The 23,713-nt window shown below is 41.4% G+C and overlaps 1 protein-coding gene across 1 annotated transcript in view; it reads right to left on the bottom strand.

Moving 5' to 3' along the window:
• The window catches only part of LOC128653241 (granulocyte-macrophage colony-stimulating factor receptor subunit alpha), a 184,348-nt gene extending 179,009 nt beyond the window's left edge, over positions 1 to 5,339 (bottom strand). Inside the window, exon 1 of the mRNA XM_053706426.1 lies at positions 5,260 to 5,339. Coding sequence (XP_053562401.1) covers positions 5,260 to 5,332 — 73 coding nt within the window. The 5' untranslated portion in view covers positions 5,333 to 5,339. The remainder of the gene's footprint in view (positions 1 to 5,259) is intronic.
• Between the last annotated feature and the right edge of the window lie 18,374 nt (positions 5,340 to 23,713).

Here is a 23,713-nt window from a genome sequence, read left to right as displayed (position 1 = left end):
TTGCTTTCTCTTCCCCTCTCTTTTGCTCTCTCTCTCCCCCCTCCCTTTTGCTCTCTCCCCCCTTCTCTTTTTTGCTCTTTTCCCCCTTCTTTCTTTTGCTCTCTCTCCCCCTCTCTTTTTGCTCTCTCCACCACTCTCTTTTGCTCTCTCCCCCCCCTCTCTTTTGCTCTCTCTCCCCCTCTTTTGCTCTCTCTCTCTGTCCCCTCTCTTTTGTCCTCTCTCTCTGCCCCCTCTCTTTTGCTCTCTCTCTCTCTCTCACCCCCTTTCATTTGCTCCCTCCTTTTATCTCTCTCTTACCCCTCTCTTTTGCTCTCTCTCTCTCTCTCTCTCTCTCTCTCTCTCTCTCTCTCTCTCTCTTTTGATCTCTCTTTCTCCCCCCTTTTCTTTTGCTATCTCTTTCCCCCCTCTATTTTGATCTCTTGACCCCTCTTTTTTGCTCCCAATCTCTCCCCCTCTCTTTTGCTCCTTCTCCCCCCTCTCTTTTGCTCTCTCTCTTTCTCTCCCCTCTCTCTTTTGCTCTCTCTCTCCCGCTTCTCTCTTTTGCTCTCTCTCTCTCCCCCCTTCTCTTTTTTGCCCTCTCTTTCCCCCTTCTCTTTTTTGTTCTTCCTCCCCTCTCTTTTTGCTCTCCCCCCTCTCTTTTGCTCTCTCTCTCCCCCTCTCTTTTGCTCTCTCTCTCTCTCCCCTTCTCTTTTGCTCTCTCTCTCACCCCTCTCTTTTGCTTTCTCTCTCATCCCTCTATTTTGATCTCTTGACCCCTCTCTTTTGCTCTGTCTCTCCCTTACTCTATTTTGCTGTCTTTCTCCCCCCCCTTTCTTTTGTTCTCTCTCTCACCCCCTCTCATTTGCTCTCTCACTTTATCTCTCTCTTACCCCTCTCTTTTGCTCTCTCTCTCTCACTCTCTCTCTCTCTCTCTCTCCCCCTCTCTCTCTCTGCCTCTCTCTTTTGATCTCTCTTTCTCCCCCCCCTTTTCTTTTGTTATCTCTCTCCCCCCTCTATTTTGATCTCTTGACCCCTCTTTTTTGCTCCCAATCTCTCCCCCTCTCTTTTGCTCTCCCTCCCCCTATCTTTTGCTCTCTTTCTTTCTCTCCCCTCTCTCTTTTGCTCTGTCTCTCCCCTCTTCTCTCTTTTGCTCTCTCTCTCCCCCTTCTCTTTTTTGCTCTCTCTCTCTCTCTCTCTCTCTCTCTCCCCCTTCTCTGTTTTGCTCTTTCTCCCCTTCTTTCTTTTGTTCTTCCTCCCCTCTCTTTTTGCTCTCCCCCCTGACTTGCTCTCTCTCCCCCCTCTCTTTTGCTCTCTCTCTCCCTCTCTTTTGCTCTCTCTCCCCCTCTCTTTTGCTCTCTCTGTCCCCTCTCTTTTGCTCTCTCTCCCCCTCTCTTTTGCTCTCTCTCCCCCTCTCTTTTGCTCTCTCTCCACTCTCTTTTGCTCTCTCTCTCCTCTCTTTTGCTCTCTCTTTTTCCTCTCTCTTTTTCCTCTCTTTTGCTCTCTCTCTCCCCCCCTCTCTTTTGCTTTCTCTTCCCCTCTCTTTTGCTCTCTCTCTCCCCCCTCTCTTTTGCTCTCTCTCTCCCCCCTTCTCTTTTTTGCTCTTTTTCCCCTTCTTTCTTTTGCTCTCTCTCCCCCTCTCTTTTGCTCTGTCTCCCTCCTCTATTTTGCTCTATCTCTCCCCCTCCCCCCTTTTGATCTCTCTCCCCCTCTCTTTTGCTCTCTCTCACCCCCTCTCTTTTGCTCTCTCATTCTCCCCTCTTTTGCTTTCTGTCCCCTCTTTTGCTCCCTCTCTCTCCCCTCTCTTTTACTATCTCTCCCCCCCCCCTCTCTTTTGCTCTCTCTCTCTCCCCCCCCCTCTTTTGCGCTCTCTCTCCACTCTTTTTTGCTCTCTGTCTCCCTCTCTCTTTTGCTTTCTCTCCTGCTCTCTTCATCCCCTCTCTTTTGCTCTCTCTTCCCCCTCTCTTTTGCTTTCTCTCCCCCTCTCTTTTGCTCTCTCTCTCTTCCCCCTCTCTTTTGCTCTCTCTCTTCCCCCTCTCTTTTTCTTTCTTTCCCCCTCTCTTTTGCTTTCTCTTCCCCTCTCTTTTGCTCTCTCTCTCCCCCCTCCCTTTTGCTCTCTCCCCCCTTCTCTTTTTTGCTCCTTTCCCCCTTCTTTCTTTTGCTCTCTCTCCCCCTCTCTTTTTGCTCTCTCCCCCACTCTCTTTTGCTCTCTCCCCCCCCTCTCTTTTGCTCTCTCTCCCCCTCTTTTGCTCTCTCTCTCTGTCCCCTCTCTTTTGTCCTCTCTCTCTGCCCCCTCTCTTTTGCTCTCCCCCCCTCTCTTTTGCTCTCTCTCTCTCTCTCCACTCTCTTGTGCTCTCTCTCTCTGCCCCCTCTCTTTTGCTCTTCCTCTCCCCCTCTCTTTTGCTCTGTCTCTCCCCCCTCTCTTTTGCTCTCTCTACCCCTCTCTTTTGCTCTCTCTCTTCCCCCTCTCTTTTGCTCTCTCTCTCTCCCCCCCCTCTATTTTGCTCTCTCTCACCCCCTCTCTTTTGCTCTCTCTCTCCCCCCTCTCTTTTGCTTTCCCTCTCTCCCCCTCTCTTTTGCTCTCTCTCTCTCCCCCCTCTCTTTTGCTCAATCTCTCCCCCTCTCTTTTGCTCTCTCTCTCCCCCTCTCTTTTGCTCTCTCTCTCCCCCTCTATTTTCTCTCTCACACACCCATCTCTTTTGCTCTCTCTCTCCCCCTCCCACTCTCTTCTCCCTCTCTTTTGCTCTCTATTCCCCCTCTCTTTTGCTCTCTCTCTTTCTCTCCACTCTCTCTTTTGCTCTCTCCCCCTTCTCTTTTTTGCTCTCTCCCCCTCTCTTTTTGCACTCTCCCCCTTCTCTTTTGCTCTCTCTCCCCCACTTTTGCTCTCTCTGCCCTCTCTCTTTTGCTCTCTCCCCCCCTCTTTTGCTCTGTCTCCCCCCTCTCTTTTGCTCTCTCTCTCCCCTCTCTTTTGCTCTCTCTCTCCCCCCTCTCTTTTGATCTCTCTCCCCCTCTCTTTTGCTCTCTCTCTGCCCCCTCTCTTTCTTGTGGTGGAAAGCAGATCAGGTGTTTTTGTCTAAGGCCAGGTGTGTTTGTCCTCACACTGTCTCGCGACTGAGCCGTCGTAAGAAGAGGATGCTCCGCGCCGGATGTCTTGAAGATGGACCCGCTCCTTGCCGGATCGATGAAGATAGAAAATGCCGTCTGGATGAAGATGTCTGCCGGCTTGGATGAAGACTTCGACCCACTTGGATGAAGACTTCTGCTTCTTCATTGAGGACTTCTGCCGGCTTCGTTGAGGATGGATGTCGGGTCTTCAAAACTGTAAGTGGATCTTCGGGGGTTAGTGTTAGGTTTTTTTAAAGGGTTTATTGGGTGGGTTTTATTTTTAGCTTAGGGTATGGGTGGAAAAATAGCTAAATGCCCTTTTAAGGGCAATGCCCATCCAAATGCCCTTTTCAGGTCAATGGGGATTTTAGGTTTTTTAGTTAGGATTTTATTTGGGGGGTTGGTTGTGTGGGTGGTGGGTTTTACTGTTGGGGGTTATTTGTATTTTTTTTTTTTTACAGGTAAAAGAGCTGATTTCTTAGGGGGAATTCCCTGCAAAAGCCATTTTAAGGGCTATTGGTAGTTTAGTTTAGGCTAGGGTTTTTTTTTTTATTTTGGGGGGCTTTTTATTTTGATAGGGCTATTAGATTAGGTGTAATTAGTTTAAATATCTGATAATTTATTTTTTATTTTGTGTAATTTAGTGTTTGTTTTGTTTTGTAATTTAGTTAATTGGATTTAATTAATGTCATTTTTTTAATTGCAGTGTAAGGTTAGGTGTTAGTGTAAGACAGGTTAGGTTTTATTTCACAGGTAAATTCGTATTTATTTTAGTTAAGTAGTTAGTAAATAGTTAATAACTATTTAATAACTATTCTACCTAGTTAAAATAAATACAAATTTAGCTGTGAAATAAAAATAAAACCTAAGCTAGCTACAATGTAACTATTAGTTATATTGTAGCTAGCTTAGGGTTTACTTTACAGGTAAGTATTTAGTTTTAAATAGGAATTATTTAGTTATTAATAGTAGTTTTATTTAGATTTATTTTAATTATATTAAAGTAGGGTGTGTTAGGGTTAGACTTAGAGTTAGGTTTAGGGGTTAATAACTTTAGTATAGTGGTGGCGACGTTGGGGGCGGCAGATTAGGGGTTAATAACAGTAATGTAGGTTGTGGCGATGTTAGGGACAGCAGATTAGGGGTTAATAATATTTAACTAGTGTTTGCGATGTGGCAGTATGGCGGTTTAGGGGAACTGCTTGTGCAATGCTGCCCCCTGCAGATTTACAGCCAAGCAGCCGCTAGCAGGGGGTGTCAATCAACCCGATCGTATGCGATCGGGTGGATTGTTGTCCACCGCCTCAGAGGAGGCAGACGAGTTAAGGAGCAGCGGTCTCAAGACCACTGCTTCTTAACTCCTGTTTCCCGCAAGCCTGAAGGCTCGCGCAGAAACAGAGGCATTGGGGCCGATACGGAGGTTGGTAAATCGGCCCCTGAGTATGTTCCTGGAAATCAGTAATAACTTTTACAAGAACAATTTTTGCTAAGGGAAGTATATTGCAAAAATGCCTATATTTAAAAACCCATGCACATTTCAATGTTGACCTTTCTTTTCCTTTAATGTTCCCCTTTTTTCATTACAATTATAGAAATTTAAAAAAATGTTTGCTTTGAATATGGCAATCTTGTGACAAATACGGTCTACATGATTGAAATTTCACCCTGAGTTGGGGTTGTCATGGTAACAATATCATCTGTGATTTATGTTTACAGCACCCTCTCCCTTTGCATGCTGTTGTAAGAAGCTGCTATTCATTAAATGGGGGTTCTTAACCGGGAGTATGGAAGCCAAATAATGGCGTTATGGGCTGGATCTCTGAATTATATAAAACCAATGTTGTTAGATTAGATTATTAACTATTACCATTATTAATACATCAACCATGTTTTATTGCACAAAATCAGCAACAATTTCCCTAGTTGTAGCTAGCTTGTGTATTTTTCAAAAAATAAATATAAATACATTTTTATGGTTTTTTTTTTCTTCAGCTGTTATGTTTCTAACTATCCATATGTAAAGTAAAACCCAGCTATTTACATCTTCTGAAGTCATACTGGTGATAATTATTTTCACAGTCTGATGCAGGGGTTATGGGGACATACTGAAAAAACTGAACAATATTTTAGTATGTTATTTTCAGATTTAGATAACAGACAGGCTTCTATTAAACTTACATTCTTCATATGCTGATATCAAGTAAAATGGCACTGTCATCCAAACAAGAAATGCACAAAGCTTGGTATCCATATTTTGCTTTCAACCTGAAATTATAACAATAATATATCAATACTGACAATAACCTTGTAATTTTATTATCCAGTTTTTACAAAAAATTTAATTACATCTCACAGCATATCCCTGTGAAACAGGGGAGGGCTGGCAGCCTTAGGCCTGGGGGGCAAATCCAGTCAAGTGGCCCATTGCACCAACAAATCAGCTCACAGCCACAGGACCCACAGCACGCCACAGCCAGCAGGACCCACCACAGGACCCATAGCCAGCAGGACCCACCAGGAATAACCTTTACTGAAGCCAACTGGGATTAGATAGTGCATGATCACTTCCAATTCTTGGAATTAGAAAAAAAAAACTTTGTTTTCAAAGTGTAATTGCAGAAAATGGTGCAAAATAATGAAAGTTTATTGCAAAGGTGTTTTACTAGACTTTATTTAAAATGTTGTATTCTCAAAGTGTTTACATTCCTTAAAAAATGTGGGCTGGTGGAATGTGCCAGCCATGGGGATTTTTTCCAGAGGTTAAAGGAAAGCTTTTGAGCAGTTTTTTCTGCAATGACTTTAAACCACTGATTTTTTTTTAAATGTTTTTTTTAGCACATTCATTGCCTCTTTAAAAATATGGTGACCATGTAGGCTGGTAGAATTGTAGGTGTGTACATGCCGGATTAACAACTAAATAAGAAAACATCTAAAATGTATTCTAAACTAAATAAGCTACAGTTAGAGCGATCACACATTACCTATTATTTTTCATGCTGCATGGAGTGTGTGCAGCCCTCATGTACACCTAAAGCCATGTTGCTTTCCTATTTAAATTACTATATATATAATTTACATATAGTAAACAAGAGTTCTTTAGTTTAATCTTAATACACTGAAAGGGACATGAAACCCATTTTTTTTTCTCACAATTCAGATAGAGTTTACAATTTTAAACAGCTTTGCAATTCACTTATATTGTCAAATTTGCTTTGTTTTCTTGGTATCCTTTATTATTATTATTTGTAGAGCGTCAACATATTCTGCAGCCCTATAAACATAGGTATAATATGCATTTTTACGAGACAAATGGGTAGGGGGGCCTACCAAGAGTTGCACTGTTGCAATTCAGCTCTCATGAAGGTGATCTATAAAGCAGCTGGGCTTGTATGCTTATGTGCTTGTTCAGGCGCAGCAATGCACTACTGGGAGATAGCGGCTGATTGGTGGCTGTATATATGCTTCTTGTTATTGTCTCACCTAATGTGTTTATCTAGCTCCCAGAAGAGAAATGCTGCCCCTTCAAGAAAAGATACCAAGAAAATGAAGCAAATTTGATAAAAAAAACTGTAAGTCCACTGGAATAATTTTTTAAAACTGTTTGCTCTATCTGAATCATGAAAAAAAAACATTGGGTTTCATGTCCCTTAAAGTTACAGATTAAAGGGACATGAAACCCAAACATTTTCTTTCATGATTCAGATAGATTATACATTTTTAAACAACTTTCCAATTTACTTCTCTAATCAATTTTGCTTTATTTGCTTGGTATCTTTTATTGAAGAAGCAGCAATGCACTCCTGGGAGAAAGCTGAACACATTTGTAAGCCAATTAAAATGGACATACAAGTTCATCCACCTATAAGCAGCTAGCTCCAAGCTCCTGAGCCTATCTAGATATGCTTTTCAACAAATCATTTCAAAGGAATAAAGCAAATTAGAAAATAGAAGTAAATTGTAAAGTTGTTTAAAATTGTATGTTCTGTCTGAATCATGAAAGACAAATTTTGTGTTCATGTCCCTTTAATAATACTGCAAGAATGCAAATGCAATTAAAAGCTCCACAATGCATGTACATGTTTAATAACTTAAAGGGACATGAAACCCATTTTTTTCTTTTAAGATTCAGATAGAGCATACAGTTTTAACATCTTTCCAATGTACTTTTAGTATCAATGTTGCTTCATTTTCTTGGTATCCTTTATTGAAGGAGCAGCAATGTACTACCATGTACTTAACACATTGTTAAGCCAATGACAATAGATATATATGTGCAGCCACCAATAAGTAGCTAGCTCCCAGATCCTAAGCTTACCTATCTATCTTTTTCAGCAAAGGATACCAAGAGAACTAAGCAAATTAGATAATAAAAGTAAATTAAGAAGTTGTTTAAAACTGTGTGCTCTATCTGAACCATGAAAGTAAAATGATGGTTTTCATGTCCCTTTAATAAAAATGATTCAGGAAGCCTGTTTTTAGCTAATTCCTCCTAGAAACCATGAAATTACTAACTTAGAAAAAAACACAGCATAGACACAGTTTATCTGAATTAACAATAACACAGAATGCTTTTAAAAGATAATATGCTTCCATATTTCCATGAAGCCCTGCTCACTAGCTCTGGGGTACACATACAATACACTCCCATTGCAGTACTGTGTATAAATGTACAGCCTAGCAAGGGACTGTTAACTACAGTTAAACATCACACAGCAATGCATATATGACAAATACTGCTCACTAGCTCTGGGGTACACATACAGTACACTCCCATTGCAGAATTGTATATAGATGTGCAGCCTAGCAAGGGACTGTTACCTACAGTTAAACATTATTATTATTATTATTTCCCCATGTAGGATACAACATAAACGGAAATGTCTTATCCCAATGCTTCAGCTAAAATAAAAGCTGCACAGTATTTGCTGTATTATACATGAGGATCTTACTGCACAACCACAGTATTAGCTGTATTCTACATGAGGATTTCACTGCAGCCCGGCCCCTGAAGAAACCTTACACACTTGCTGACAGCACATTTATGTACTTACTGTTTAGTAGAGGTGGCCACACATGATCTAGCAGCTCACACTGATGCCTTTCCCTCCATTCATTGAGACTGCGCTCTGTTTGACTAGGGAAAGCCTGCACTAAGCCCTTCCCCCTCAGCACATGGCCTTTCAGTTTCAGTGCCATAGAGAGAAAGGCTGCTCCACTGCAGCTTATGTGTGTACAGCTGCTCCCCCTGCTGGCCGTTATTAAAATTACAATAAAAAAAAAAAAAAAAAGCAGCAGCCGTTTTTAACATGATTTAGGGCAGCCTGGGGGGCAATTGCCTCTCTGCCCCCTGGCCCAGTCCGCCCCTGCTGTGAAATTACATTTGATCATTATAACAATAATACAAATTAAGTTTATTTTAATGTAAGAATTCTATCATGCTATATGATGTTAAAGCAAGCACTGTGAATAATGTGTTAACTTAGGCACTTTATGTAATTACTGGATAAATAGTACTGAAGTTTATAGACATTATTACGTTTTTGCTTTTCAGTAGGTTTAGAAGCTAACTAACACCTAGATTATGAGTTTGGCGTTATGAGTCAAATAGCAGCATTGTGACCCATGACACATTTTCTCTTGTAAAGGTGTATCCAGTCCACGGGTTCATGAATTACTTGTGGGATATTCTCCTTCCCAACAGGAAGTTGCAAGATGACACCCACAGCAGAGTTGTCTATATAGCTCCTCCCCTAACTACCACCCCCAGTCATTCTCTTGCAACTCTCGACAAGATAGGAAGTACAAGAGATATGTGGTGACTTAGTGTAGTCTTTACCTTCAATAAAGAGTTTGTTATTTTTAAACGGTACCGGCATTGTACTGTTTTACTCTCAGGCAGAAATTAGAGGAAGAATCTGCCTGGAGGTTGATGATCTTAGCGGTTTGCAACTAAGGTCCATTGCTGTTCTCACACATAACTGAAGAGTATGGAAAGAAAACTTCAGTTGGGGGAACGGTTTGCAGATTACCTGCTTTGAGGTATGTTCAGTATATTTATTTCTAGAGAGATGATAAGGTCTAGAAAATGCTGACAGAGCCTTGTATAGTTGAGGTAAGCCCGATGCAGTGTATTTAACAACGACTGGGATCATGCTTACAAAAAAGGGTAATATTCATGTTAATACTCATATTACTTAGTGTCAAAACGTTTGCATGGTTTATAGAAAAAACGTTTTTTCTCTGAGGGTGATAAATCTTTATTTGGGGCCTAGTTTTTGACATGGCTAGTTAGATTACTCCTAGGAGTACTTTTTTAAGGCCCTCTGACATCGAGTGCATGGTGGGAGGGGCCTATTTTCGTGCTCTAAATGCGCAGTTGATATTCAGACTGAGACATCCAGCTTCCCTAAAGGAGTCCTCTGGCATCTAAGGACCACTATAGAGAGTTTTTTTCTGCAAAAAAGTCGTGTTTAAGGGCAGGTAGGAGCCACAGCAGAGTTGTGGCAGTGTGTTTGACTGCTTATTAACGGTTTTAACGTTTTTCAAATCCGGTTTGGGGCCTAAGGGGTTAATCATCCATTTGCAAGTGGGTGCAATGCTGCTTTAGTCCCTTATACACACTGTAAAAATTTCGTAGAGTTTACTACTTTTTAACACTGTTTTGCAGTTTATGTGGTAGTTTTTTTCTCTTAAAGGCACAGTACCGTTTTTGTTTAATTGCTGTTTCACATTTATTAAAGTGTTTTCTAAGCTTGCTGGTCTAATTACTAGTCTGTTAAACATGTCTGACATAGAGGAAACTCCTTGTTCATTATGTTTAGAAGCCATTGTGGAACCCCCTCTTAGAATGTGTACCAAATGTACTGATATTTCTATAAGTTATAAAGACCATATTATGGCATTTAAAGATTTATCACCAGAGGTTTTTCAGACTGACAAAAGGGAGGTTAAACCACCTAGCTCTCCCCATGTGTCAGAACCTATATCTCCCGCTCAAGTGACGCCAAGTACATCTGGCGCGTCCAATGCGTTTACCTTACAAGACATGGTGGCGGTTATGACTAATACCCTCACAGAGGTATTGTCCAAACTGCCAGGGTTACAAGGAAAGCGAGGCAGCTCTGGGGCTAGAACAAATACAGAGCTTTCTGACGCTTTAGTAGCTATGTCCGATATACCCTCACAATATGCAGAAGCCGAAGCAGGAGAGCTTCTATCTGTGGGTGACATTTCTGATTCAGGGAAGGCGTTACTTCAGTCTGACTCTGAAATGACAGCGTTTAAATTTAAGCTTGAACACCTCCGCTTGTTGATCAGGGAGGTTTTAGCAACTCTGGATGACTGGGACCCCATTGTAGTCCCAGAGAAATTGTGTAAAATGGACAAATACTTTGCAGTGCCTGTTTACACTGACGTTTTTCCAGTCCCTAAGAGGTTTTCAGAAATTATTACTAAGGAATGGGATAGACCAGGTGTGCCGTTCTCTCTCCCTCCTGCTTTTTAAAAGATGTTTCCCATAGATGCTGCAACACGGGACTCGTGGCAGACGGTCCCTAAGGTGGAGGGAGCAGTCTCTACCCTAGCTAAGCGTACAACTATCCCCGTCGAGGACAGTTGTGCTTTCCTAGATCCAATGGATAAAAAATTAGAGGGTTTCCTTAAGAAAATCTTTATACACCAAGGTTTTATTCTCCAGCCTCTTGCATGCATTGCCCCAGTCACTGCTGCAGCAGCTTTCTGGTTCGAGTCTCTTGAGGAGGCTCTACAGGTGGAGACCCCGTTAGATGATATTTTAGACAGGATTAAAGCTCTTAAGTTAGCTAATTCCTTTATTTCTGATGCCGTTTTTCATTTAACCAAGCTAACGGCTAAGAATTAAGTTTTTGCCATTCAGGCGCGTAGGGTGCTATGGCTTAAATCCTGGTCAGCTGACATTACTTCAAAGCTTCTTAACATCCCCTTCAAAGGGCAGACCCTATTTGGGCCTGGACTGAAGGAGATAATTTCTGATATTACTGGAGGAAAAGGTCACACCCTTCCTCAGGATAGGTTCAACAAATTAAGGACCAAACAGAATAATTTTCGTTCCTTTCGAAACTTCAAGAGTGGCGCAGCTTCAACTTCCTCTAATGCAAAACAAGAGGGAAATTTTGCCCAGTCCAAACCAGTCTGGAGTGCTAACCAGGCTTGGAACAAGGGAAAGCAGGCCAAAAAACCTGCTGCTGCCTCTAAGACAGCATGAAGGAGTAGCCCCCGATCGGGGACCGGATCTAGTTGGGGCAGACTTTCTCTCTTCACCCAGGCTTGGGCAAGAGACGTCCAGGATCCCTGGGCTCTGGAGATTGTTTCCCAGGGATATCTTCTGGACTTCAAAACTTCATCTCCAAAGGGGAGATTTCATCTCTCACAATTATTTGCAAACCAGATAAAGAGAGAGGCATTCTTACGTTGCGTTCAAGACCTACTGGTTATGGGAGTGATCCACCCAGTTCCAAGGGAGGAACAGGGCCAGGGTTTTTATTCAAATCTGTTTATAGTTCCCAAAAAAGAGGGAACTTTCAGACCAATCTTGGATCTCAAGATCCTAAACAAATTTCTCAGGGTCCCATCCTTCAAGATGGAGACTATTCGAACCATCCTAACTATGATCCAGGAGGGTCAATATATGACTACCGTGGACTTAAAGGATGCTTATCTCCACATTCCGATACACAGAGATCATCATCGGTTCCTCAGGTTCGCCTTCATAGACAGGCATTACCAGTTTGTGGCTCTTCCCTTCGGGTTAGCCACAGCACCAAGAATCGTTACGAAGGTTCTAGGGTCCCTACTGGCGGTTCTAAGGCCACAAGGCATAGTGGTGGCTCCTTACCTAGATGACATTTTGATACAGGCGTCAACTTTTCAAATCGCCAAGTCCCATACAGACATTGTTCTGGCATTCCTGAGGTCTCACGGGTGGAAGGTGAACGAAGAAAAGAGTTCTCTCTCCCCTCTCACAAGAGTTTCCTTCCTAGGAACTCTGTTAGATTCAGTAGAAATGAAATTTTTTCTGACAGAGGTCAGGTTGTCAAAACTTCTAAATTCCTGCCGTGCTCTTCATTCCACTTCTTGGCCATCAGTGGCTCAGTGTATGGAAGTAATCGGTCTAATGGTAGCGGCAATGGACATAGTTCCATTTGCCCGCCTACATCTCAGACCACTGCAACTTTGCATGCTCAATCAGTGGAATGGGGACTACACAGATTTGTCTCCTCGGATAAATCTGGATCAAGAGACCAGGGATTCTCTTCTCTGGTGGCTATCTCGGGTACGTCTGTCCAGGGGAATGAGTTTCCGCAGGCCAGAATGGACTATAGTGACGACAGATGCCAGCCTTCTGGGCTGGGGCGCAGTCTGGAACTCCCTGAAGGCTCAGGGTTCGTGGACTCAGGAGGAAGCCCTCCTTCCGATAAACATTCTGGAACTAAGAGCGATATTCAATGCTCTTCAGGCTTGGCCTCAGCTAGCTGCAGTCAGGTTCATCAGATTTCAGTCGGACAACATCACCACTGTAGCCTATATCAACCATCAGGGGGGAACAAGGAGCCCCCTGGCAATGTTGGAGGTTTCAAAGATAATTCTATGGGCATACATTCACTCTTGCCATCTCTCAGCTATCCATATCCCAAGTCGGCAGACTTTTCATCCGGGGGAGTGGGAGCTCCATCCGGAGGTATTTGCCCAGCTGATTCAACTATGGGGCAAACCAGAAATGAATCTCATGGGGTCTCGTCAGAACGCCAAGCTTCCTTTTTACGGGTCCAGGTCAAGGGATCCCCAGGCAGCGCTGATAGATGCTCAGGTTCGCCTTCCTAGACAGGCATTACCAGTTTGTGGCTCTTCCCTTCTGGTTAGCCACGGCACCAAGAATCTTTACGAAGGTTCTAGGGTCCCTACTGGCGGTTCTAAGGCCACGAGGCATAGTGGTGGCTCCTTACCTAGATGACATTCTGATACAGGCGTCGACTTTTCAAATCGCCAAGTCCCATACGGACATTGTTCTGGCATTCCTGAGGTCTCACGGGTGGAAGGTGAACGAAGAAAAGAGTTCTCTCTCCCCTCTCACAAGAGTTTCCTTCCTAGGAACTCTGTTAGATTCAGTAGAAATGAATTTTTTTCTGACAGAGGTCAGGTTGTCAAAACTTCTAACTTTCTGCCGTGCTCTTCATTCCACTTCTCGGCCGTCAGTGGCTCAGTGTATGGAAGTAATCGGCCTAATGGTAGCGGCAATGGACATAGTTCCGTTTGCCCGCCTACATCTCAGACCACTGCAACTTTGCATGCTCAATCAGTGGAATGGGGACTACACAGATTTGTCTCCTTGGATAAATCTGGATCAAGAGACCAGGGATTCTCTTCTCTGGTGGCTATCTCGGGTCCATCTGTCCAGGGGAATGAGTTTCCGCAGGCCAGAATGGACTATAGTGACGACAGATGCCAGCCTTCTGGGCTGGGGCACAGTCTGGAACTCCCTGAAGGCTCAGGGTTCGTGGACTCAGGAGGAAGCCCTCCTTCCGATAAACATTCTGGAACTAAGAGCGATAATCAATGCTCTTCAGGCTTGGCCTCAGCTAGCTGTGGTCAGGTTCATCAGATTTCAGTCGGACAACATCACCACTGTAGCCTATATCAACCATCAGGGGGGAACAAGGAGCCCCCTGGCAATGTTGGAGGTTTCAAAGATAATTCTATGGGCAGAAGTTCACTCTTGCCATCTCTCAGCTATCCATATCCCAGGAGTAGAGAACTGGGAGGCGGATTTTCTAAGTCGGCAGACTTTTCATCCGGGGGAGTGGGAGCTCCATCCGGAGGTATTTGCCCAGCTGATTCAACTATGGGGCAGACCAGAACTGAATCTCATGGCATCTCGTCAGAACGCCAAGCTTCCTTTTTACGGGTCCAGGTCAAGGGATCGCCAGGCAGCACTGATAGATGCTCTAGCAGCGCCCTGGTCCTTCAGCCTGGCTTATGTGTTTCCACCATTTCCTCTGCTCCCTCGTCTGATTGCCAAGATCAAGCAGGAGAGAGCTTCGGTGATTTTGATAGCTCCTGCGTGGCCACGCAGGACTTGGTATGCAGATCTGGTGGACATATCATCCTTTCCTCCATGGACTCTGCCGCTGAGGCAGGACCTTCTACTTCAAGGTCCCTTCAAACATCCAAATCTAATTTCTCTGCATCTGACTGCTTGGAGATTGAACGCTTGATTTTATCAAAGCGTGGTTTTTCCGAGTCGGTCATTGATACCTTAATTCAGGCTCGAAAGCCTGTCACCAGGAAAATCTATCATAAGATAAGATATGGTGTAAATATCTTCATTGGTGTGAATCCAAGGGTTACTCATGGAGTAAGGTCAGGATTCCTAGGATATTATCCTTTCTCCATGAAGGATTGGAGTAGGTATTGTCAGCTAGTTCCTTAAAGGGACAGATTTCTGCTCTGTCTATTCTTTTGCACAAACGTCTGGCTGAGGTTCCAGAAGTTCAGGCGTTTTGTCAGGCTTTAGTTAGAATCAAGCCTGTGTTTAAACCTGTCGCTCCGCCATGGAGTTTAAATTTAGTTCTTAAAGTTCTTCAAGGGGTTCTGTTTGAACCTTTGCATTCCATAGATATTAAACTTTTATCTTGGAAAGTTCTCTTTTTAGTAGCTATCTCCTCGGCTCGAAGAGTTTCGGAGTTATCTGCTTTACAGTGTGATTCCCCTTATCTGATTTTCCATGCAGATAAGGTAGTTTTACGTACCAAACCTGGGTTTCTTCCTAAGGTGGTATGCAATAAGAATATCAATCAGGAGATTGTTGTTCCTTCACTATGTCCTAATCCTTCTTCAAAGAAGGAACGTCTATTACACAATCTTGATGTGGTTCGTGCTTTAAAGTTTTATTTACAAGCTACGAAGGATTTTCATCAAACATCTGCTTTGTTTGTTGTCTACTCTGGACAGAGGAGAGGCCAAAATGCTTTGGCAACTTCTCTTTCTTTTTGGCTAAGAAGCATAATCCACTTAGCTTATGAGTCTGCTGGCCAGCAGCCTCCTGAAAGAATTTAAGCTCATTCTACTAGAGCAGTAGCTTCCACATGGGCTTTTAAACTTGAGGCCTCTGTTGAACAGATTTGTAAGGCGGCGACTTGGTCTTCGCTTCATACCTTTTCTAAATTCTACAAATTCGATACTTTTGCTTCCTCGGAGGCTATTTTTGGGAGAATGGTCTTTCAGGCAGTGGTGCCTTCCATTTAAGTTCCTGCCTTGTCCCTCCCTTCATCCGTGTCCTAAAGCTTTGGTATTGGTATCCCACAAGTAATGGATGAACCTGTGGACTGTATACACCTTTACAAGAGAAAACAAAATTTATGCTTACCTGATAAATTTATTTCTCTTGTGGTGTATCCAGTCCACAGCCCGCCCTGTCATTTTAAGGCAGGTGTTTTTTTATTTTTAAACTACAGTCACCACTGCACCCTATAGTTTCTCCTTTTTTCTTGCTTGTCTTCGGTCGAATGACTAGGGGTGGCAGTTAGGGGAGAAGCTATATAGACAGCTCTGCTGTGGGTGTCCTCTTGCAACTTCCTGTTGGGAAGGAGAATATCCCACAAGTAATGGATGAACCCGTGGAGTGGATACACCACAAGAGAAATAAATTTATCAGTTAAGCATAAATTTTGTTTTTTTCCCTAACGCAGCCATTACAAGTCTTGTCGGTATAGTTGTCCTGCTAGCCTTTTAGCCTGTACCACAATGTCAGTACCGCACTCCTAAAAATTTTTTTTAATGGGATTCCCATAGCGCGGGTATTACGAGTTTTGGGGTGAGGCTAAAAAGCAAGCGTTACAGCCTAAAACGACAAGATCTCTTCCGCCATCTAAAGTCAGTAGTTATGAGTGTTACCCATAAACTACCTATTAACCCCTAAACCGAGGCCCTCCCACATCGCAAACACTATTTTAAATTTAATAACCTAATCTGCCGCTCCCGACATCGACGCCTCTAAAAAAAATTATTAACCACTATTTTGCTGCTCTCTGACATCGTTACCACTATACTAAAGTTATTAACCCGTAAACTGCCGCCCTCCCGCACCACAAACACTATTTAAATATTATTAACCCCTAATCTGCCGTCCACCCACATCGTCCCCGCTATTCTAAAGTTATTAAGCCCTAAACCGCAAGCCTCTATAATAAACCTATTAACCTCTAAACCAAAAGCCCCCCACAACGAAATATACTAAATAAAACTATTAACCCCTAAACCAAAAGCCCCCCACATAGCAATAAACTAATTTAAACTAGTAACCCCTAAACCTAACGCCACCCTAACTTTATATTAAAATTACAATTTCCCTATCTTAAATTAAATTAAAACTTACCTGTTAAATAAAAAAAAATAAGTTTAAACTAATATAACTATTAAACTAATATTAAACTAACTACCAATTAAATTAAACTAAACTACAAATTAAAAAAAATCCTAGCACTACTCTAAAAATTACAAACTATCTAATTACAAAAAAAATACTAACGGCTAGATTCCGAGTTTTGTCGATAAAGCTGTGCGGTGCTAACGAACAGTTTATGCTCACCGCTTACCTACAGACAGCGCTGGTATTACGGGTTTTTACAAACCCGGCGTAAGCCACAGAAAAGTTAGTGGAGAGCAAAATTTTGCTCCACATCTGACTGTAATACCAGCGCTGCTTATGTTAGTGGTGAGCTGGTAAAACGTGCTCGTGCACGATATCCCCATAGGTATCAATGGGGGAGAGCCGGCTGAAAAAAACCTAACACCTGCAAAAAAGCAGCGTTCAGCTCCTAACGCAGCCCCATTGATTCCTATGGGGAAATACATTTTATGTCTACACCTAACACCCTAACATGAACCCCCGAGTCTAAACACCCCTAATCTTACACTTATTAACCCCTAATCTGCCGCCCCCAACATTGTCGCCACCTACATTATATTATTAACCTGTAATCTGCCGCTCTGGACACCGCCGCCACCTACATTATACTTATGAACCCCTAATCTGCTGCCCCCAACATCGCTGAACCCTACATTTATTAACCCCTACTCTGCCACTCCCAACGTCACCACCACTATATTAAAGTTATTAACCCCTAAACCTAAGTCTAACCCTAACCCCCCCAGCTCAAATATTATTTAAATAAATCTAAATAAAATTACTACAATTAACTAAATAATTCCTATTTTAAACTAAATACTTACCTATAAAATAAACCCTAAATAGCTACAATATAACTAATAGTTACATTGTAGCTATCTCAGGGTTTATTTTTATTTTACAGGCAACTTTGTATTTATTTTAACTAGGTAGAATAGTTATAAAATAGGTATTAACTATTTAATAGCTACCTAGTTAAAATATAGACAAATTTACCTGTAAAATAAAACCTAACCTAAGTTACAATTACAGCTAACACTACACTATAATTAAATTAATTCGCTAAATTAACTACAATTAAATACAAATAAATACAATTATCTAAAGTACGAACCCCCCCACTAAATTACAGAAAATAATAAAATAATTACAAGTTTTTTAAACTAATTACACCTAATCTAATCCCCCTAATAAAATAAAAAAGCCCCCCAAAATAAAAAAACGTACCCTATACTAAATTACAAATAAAAAAGTGCAATAGCCTCCCCAACATTAAAACCCACTACCCACACACCCAACCCTACTCTAAAACCCACCTATTCCCCCTTAATAAAACCTAACACTAACCCCTTGAAGATCACCCTACCTTGAGAAGTCTTCACTCAACCGGGCCAAAGTCCTCAACAAAGCCGGGCGAAGTGGTCCTCCAGACGGGCAGATGTCTACATCCAAGCCAAAAAGAAGAGGTCCTCCAGACGGGCAGAAGTCTTCATCCAGACGGCATCTTCTATCTTCATCCATCTGGCGCGGAGCGGGTTCATCTTCAAGACAACCGAAACAGAGCATCCTCTTCATCCAACGACTCCTGACGAATGAAGGTTCCTTTAAGTGACGTCATCCAAGATGGCGTCCCTTCAATTCCGATTGGCTGATAGAATTCTATCAGCCAATCAGAATTAAGGTAGGAAAAATCCTATTGGTTGATGATTGGATCAGCCAATAGAATTGAAGTTCAATCCTATTGGCTGATTGCATCAGCCAATAGGATTTTTCCTACCTTAATTCTGATTTGCTGATTTGAAGGGCCGCCATCTTGGATGACATCACTTAAAGGAACCTTCATTCGTCGGGAGTCGTCGGATGAAGAGGATGCTCCGTGTCGGTTGTCTTGAAGATGGACCCGTTCGGCACCGGAAGGATGAATATAGAAGATGCCGTCTGGATGAAGACTTCTGCCCGTCTGGAGGACCTCTTCTTCCCGACTTGGATGAAGACTTCTGCCCATCTGGAGGACCACTTCGCCCGGCTTCGTTGAGGACTTCGGCCCGGTTGGGTGAAGACTTCTCAAGGTAGGGTGATCTTCAAGGGGTTAGTGTTAGGTTTTATTGGGGGGATTGGGTGGGTTTTAGAGTAGGGTTGGGTGTGTGTGTGTTTTAATGTTGGGGGGTATTTTACTTTTTTTTACAGGTAAAAGAGCTGATTACTTTGGGGCAATGCCCCGCAAAAGGCCCTTTTAAGTGCTATTTGTAATTTAGTATAGGGTAGGGTTTTTATTATTTTGGGGGGCTTTTTTATTTTATTAGGGGGATTAGATTAGGTGTAATTAGTTTAAAAACTTGTAATTATTTTATTATTTTCTGTAATTTAGTGTTTTTTTTCTTTGTAGTTTAGATAATTGTATTTAATTGTTGTTAATTTATTTCATTTATTTAATTGTAGTGTTAGGTGTAATTGTAACTTAGGTTAGGTTTTATTTTACAGGTAAATCTGTCTTTATTTTAACTAGGTAGCTATTAAATAATTAATAACTATTTAGTAACTATTCTACCTAGTTAAAATAAATACAAACTTGTCTGTAAAATAAAAATAAACCCTGAGATAAATACAATGTAACTATTAGTTATATTGTAGCTATTTTAGGGTTTATTTTATAGGTAAGAATTTAGTTTTAAATAGGAATAATTTAGTTAATTGTAGTAATTTTATTTAGATTTATTTAAATTATATTTAAGTTAGGGGGGTATTAGGGTTAGGGCTAGACTTAGATTTAGGGGTTAATAACTTTAATGTAGTGGCGGCGACATTGGGGGCGGCAGATTAGGGTTAATAAATGTAGGTAGGTGTCGGCGATGTTAGGAACGGCAGATTAGGGGTTAATAAAATTTAACTAGTGTTTGCGGGGCGGGAGTGTGGCGGTTTAGGGGTTAATATATTTTTTATAGTGGCGGCGATGTCCGGTTCATCAGATTAGGGGTTAAATATTTTATTTAAGTGTTTGCGATGTGGGGGGGGCCCCGGTTTAGGGGTTAATAGGTAGTTTATGGTTTTTAGTGTACTTTTTAGCACTTTAGTTAAGAGTTTTATACTACGGCGTTAGCCCATAAAACTCTTAACTACTGACTTTCAAATGCGGTACCAGGCTTGACAGGAGAGGGTCTACTGCTCACTTTTAGGAAGACTCGTAATACCAGCGTTAGGCAAATCCCATTGAAAATATAGGATACGCAATTGACGTAAATGGATTTGCGGTATTTTTGAGCCTGGCCAAAAAAGTGAGCGGTACACCTGTACCTGCAAGGCTCGTAATACCAGCTGGCGTTAAAAAGCAGCGTTAGGACCTCTCAACGCTGCTTTTTAACCCTAACGCAAGACTTGTAATCTAGCCGTAAGTTAATAAAAATAACAAGCACTAAATTACAAAAAAATAATAATCAAATAATTATCAAAAATAAAAAAAAATTACACCTAATCTAATAGCCATATCAAAATAAAAAAGCCCACCCAAAATAAAAAAAAAACCTAGCCTACAATAAACTACCAATACCTACAATAAACTACCAAGTTTGGTCATTGCCCCAAAGATATCAGCTATTTTACCTGTAAAAAAAACCACAAAGACCCCCCCAACAGTAAAACCCACCACCTAACCACCCCCCAAAATAAAAAACTTAATTCTAAAAAAACCTAAGCTACCCATTGCCCTGAAAAGGGCATTTGTATGGGCACTGCCCTTAAAAGGGCATTTAGCTTTTTTACTGCCCAGACCCTAAACTAAAAATAAAACCCACCCAATAAACCCTTAAAAAAGCCAAACCCTAACCCCCTGACAATCCACTTACAGTTTTTTAAATCCCGCTTGAACGATCTTCAACCCGCGCCTCCGGGATCAAGATAGAAGAGGCTGTCTGGATGAAGACTTCTCGCCGCTTGGATTAGGACATCGCAGCAGGGATGAAGATTGAAGAGGCCACCTGGATGAAGACTTTGCCGGGATGAAGATCGTTTAAGTGGGACTTCATAAATTGTAAGTGGATCATCAGGGGGTTAGTGTTAGCCTTTTTTAAGGCTTTATTGGGTAGGTTTTATTTTTTAGTCTAGGGTCTGGGCAGTAAAAGAGCTAAATGCCCTTTTAACGGCAATTCCCATACAAATGCCCTTTTCAGGGCAATGGGTAGCTTAAGTTTTTTAGATAGTTTTTTTTATTTTGTGGGTTTGGGGGGTGGGGGTTTGTAATGTTAGTGGGTCTTTGTAATTTTTTTTATAATGAAATATCTGATATCTTTAGGGCAATGCCCTACAAAAGGCCCTTTTAAGGCCCATTTGTATTTTATTCTAGATTAGGTTTTTTATTTTGGGGTGTTTTTTATGGGTATTAGAATAGGAATTTTTTTTTTTTTGATAACTTGTTTCTCATTTTGTGTAATGTATAATTTAAGGGGTGTTTTTTTTGTTTAGCAAAATAGCTGTTTAACTTAGGGCAATGCCATACAAAAGGCCCTTGGTAGTTTGGGGGGTGGGAGTTTGTATAGTGTTAGGGGGGGGGGTTCTATTTTTTTTTTTGGAGCAAAAGAGCTGTTTATCTCAGGGCCCTTAGTAGTTTATTCTAGATTAGGCTTTTTTATTTTGGGGTGTTTTTTGTTGTTGTTTTTTTAAAGGGTATTAGAATAGGAATAATCTTTATTTTTTTTTTTATCATTTTGTTTGTTTTATTTCTAATGGTAGATTTTTTTTTATTTTTTTGTAATGGTAGGTTTTTTTATTTTTTGTGATTTTAGTGTTTTTTTATTTTTTGTAATCGGCTAGATTACGAGTTTTGTGTTATGAGTGAAAAAGCAGTGTTATGTTTTTTTTTCACCACCGCTGGTATTACAAGTTTTGCAGGTATAGCAACGTAACTACCGCAGCTTTCAAAAAATCCTTTTTAAATGGGACTTCCATAGCGCCGGTATTACGAGTTTGCCTGTCCGGACAAAAAGTGAGTGGTACACCCTATACCGTCAAGATCCGTACTGTAAACTGAAAGTCAGTAGTTATGGCTTTTTGTGCTACAAAGCTGTAGCATAAAACTCATAACTAAAGTGCTAAAAAGTACACTAACACCCATAAACAACCTATTAACCCCTAAACTGAGGCCCTCCCGCATCACAAACACTAAAATAACATTATTAACCCCTAATCTGCTGCTCACGACTTCGCCGCCACTATAATAAACATATTAACCCCTAAGCCGCCGTACTCCCGCATCACAAACACTAGTTAAATATTATTAACCCCTAATCTGCTGCCCCCAAAATCGCCACCACTATAATAAAGTTATAAACCCCTAAACCTAACCCTAAGTCTAACCCTAACACCCACTAACTTTGATATAATTAAAATAAATCTAAATAAAAATTACTATCATTAACTAAATAAAACTAAATACTTACCTGTAAAATAAACCCTAAGCTAGCTACAATATAACCAATAGATACATTGTATCTAGCTTAGGGTTTATTTTTATTTCACAGGCAAGTTTGTATTTATTTTAACTAGGTTGACTAGTTACTAAATAGTTATTAACTATTTACTAACTACCAAGCTAAAATAAATACAAATTTACCTGTAAAATAAAACCTAACTTGAGTTGCACTAACACCTAACCTTACACTACAATTAAATAAATTACATTAATTAAATACAATTAACTAAATTACAAAAACAAACACTAATTTACACAAAATAAAAAAAGAAATGATCAAATATTTAAACTAATTACACCTAATCTAATAGCCCTATCAAAATAAAAAAGCCCCCCCAAAATAAAAAAACCCTAGCCTAAACTAAACTACCAATAGCCCTTAAAAGGGCCTTTTGCAGGGCATTGCCCCAAAGAAATCAGCTTTTTTTCCTGTAAAAAAATAATACAAACAACCTCCCAACAGTAAAACCCACCACCCACACAACCAAACACCCCAAATAAAATCCAATCTAAAAAACCTAAGCTCCCCATTGCCCTGAAAAGGGCATTTGGATGGGCATTGCCCTTAAAAGGGCATTTAGCTCTTTTTCAGCCCAAACCCTAAGCTAAAAATAAAACCCACCCAATAAACCTTTTAAAAAACCTAACACGGGGGCGGAGCCAGCTACTAAAGCAGTCAGACGTGTTTCTCTACAGCTCCAGGCTTGCAGCTATAAAACTAAGAAATAAGCCAAGTATAATAGCTGGAAACTATTCTACTGCTCAACAAAACATAGGAGCTATCTACTCCAATCTGCAGATGATGAAAGATATGGTATAGTTGTGTCTTTTAGTCATTATACTTCATATAAATATACCGCGTGGAGTCACTCAGCTCCATTAACTTACAGCTAACTTGCCTATCATGGATGCACTGCAGGCATGGGAGCAGAAAATGGAGCACCTTCTAGAGAGGCATTATAGAAACCTTACTGAGGTCATACTGTCGCTACTAGCTCACATATCGGAAGCGCAACTAAAACAATTCTGGGAAGGCTGACCCGTTGTTAGTTAGCGGGAGTTGTGAAGGTACAGAGAGTCCGACTAGGGGGAGATTTGAGGATCGTGAGACTGAGCCGGATGCCTATTATTACAACCTGCGTGACACTCTCATTGATAAACGGAGATCCCCATGTGAGTCCGGCAATTCTCTACATAATATACTTACGCCGGTTACAGATTGTCCAGCAACTGCTTTTGCTTGTCGCCCTCAAGATCCTGCAGCTCCGTTTACCTTTCCCTTGGCGTCGATGGAGAATTTCTCAAAAGCCACTACAGCGGATTGGGTTTGCCCAGGTCAGCTATGGAGAGAGGAGCTGAATGATGCCATTGGCGAGAGTTTGGCAAGAGAACAGATGATTGCACAGGGCCTAGCTACTTCCTCTGCTGTATTTGTGCCAGACATAGGGGAAGAGGTTTTGGATGCGATGCGGCTCAGTTTGTTAACGTAGTCGACTACGAGAGTACTAATGTGGATCCAATCTGTCAAACCACATGCTGTTAACTACATTCTATACAGTCCCACACTACAACCTGAATTGGACCTACCCTTAACTCGCTTCACAAAGGCTGGAGTAGGGTGAATATGGCTAGTGTCACAGAAGCCTCAACCATCCGCTCCAACATCAGGCTTCCTCTCAGCTGTGACTTTTATATGTTTGTGAGAGCCCTATGCAGTGGATACTACACTG

Source organism: Bombina bombina, chromosome 3 (assembly GCF_027579735.1).
Source record: "Bombina bombina isolate aBomBom1 chromosome 3, aBomBom1.pri, whole genome shotgun sequence".
In the NCBI taxonomy this organism is placed as follows: Eukaryota; Metazoa; Chordata; class Amphibia; order Anura; family Bombinatoridae; genus Bombina; species Bombina bombina.
The sequence above is the reverse complement of the archived record's forward strand: the minus strand, read 5'-3'. Positions and strand labels throughout refer to the sequence as shown.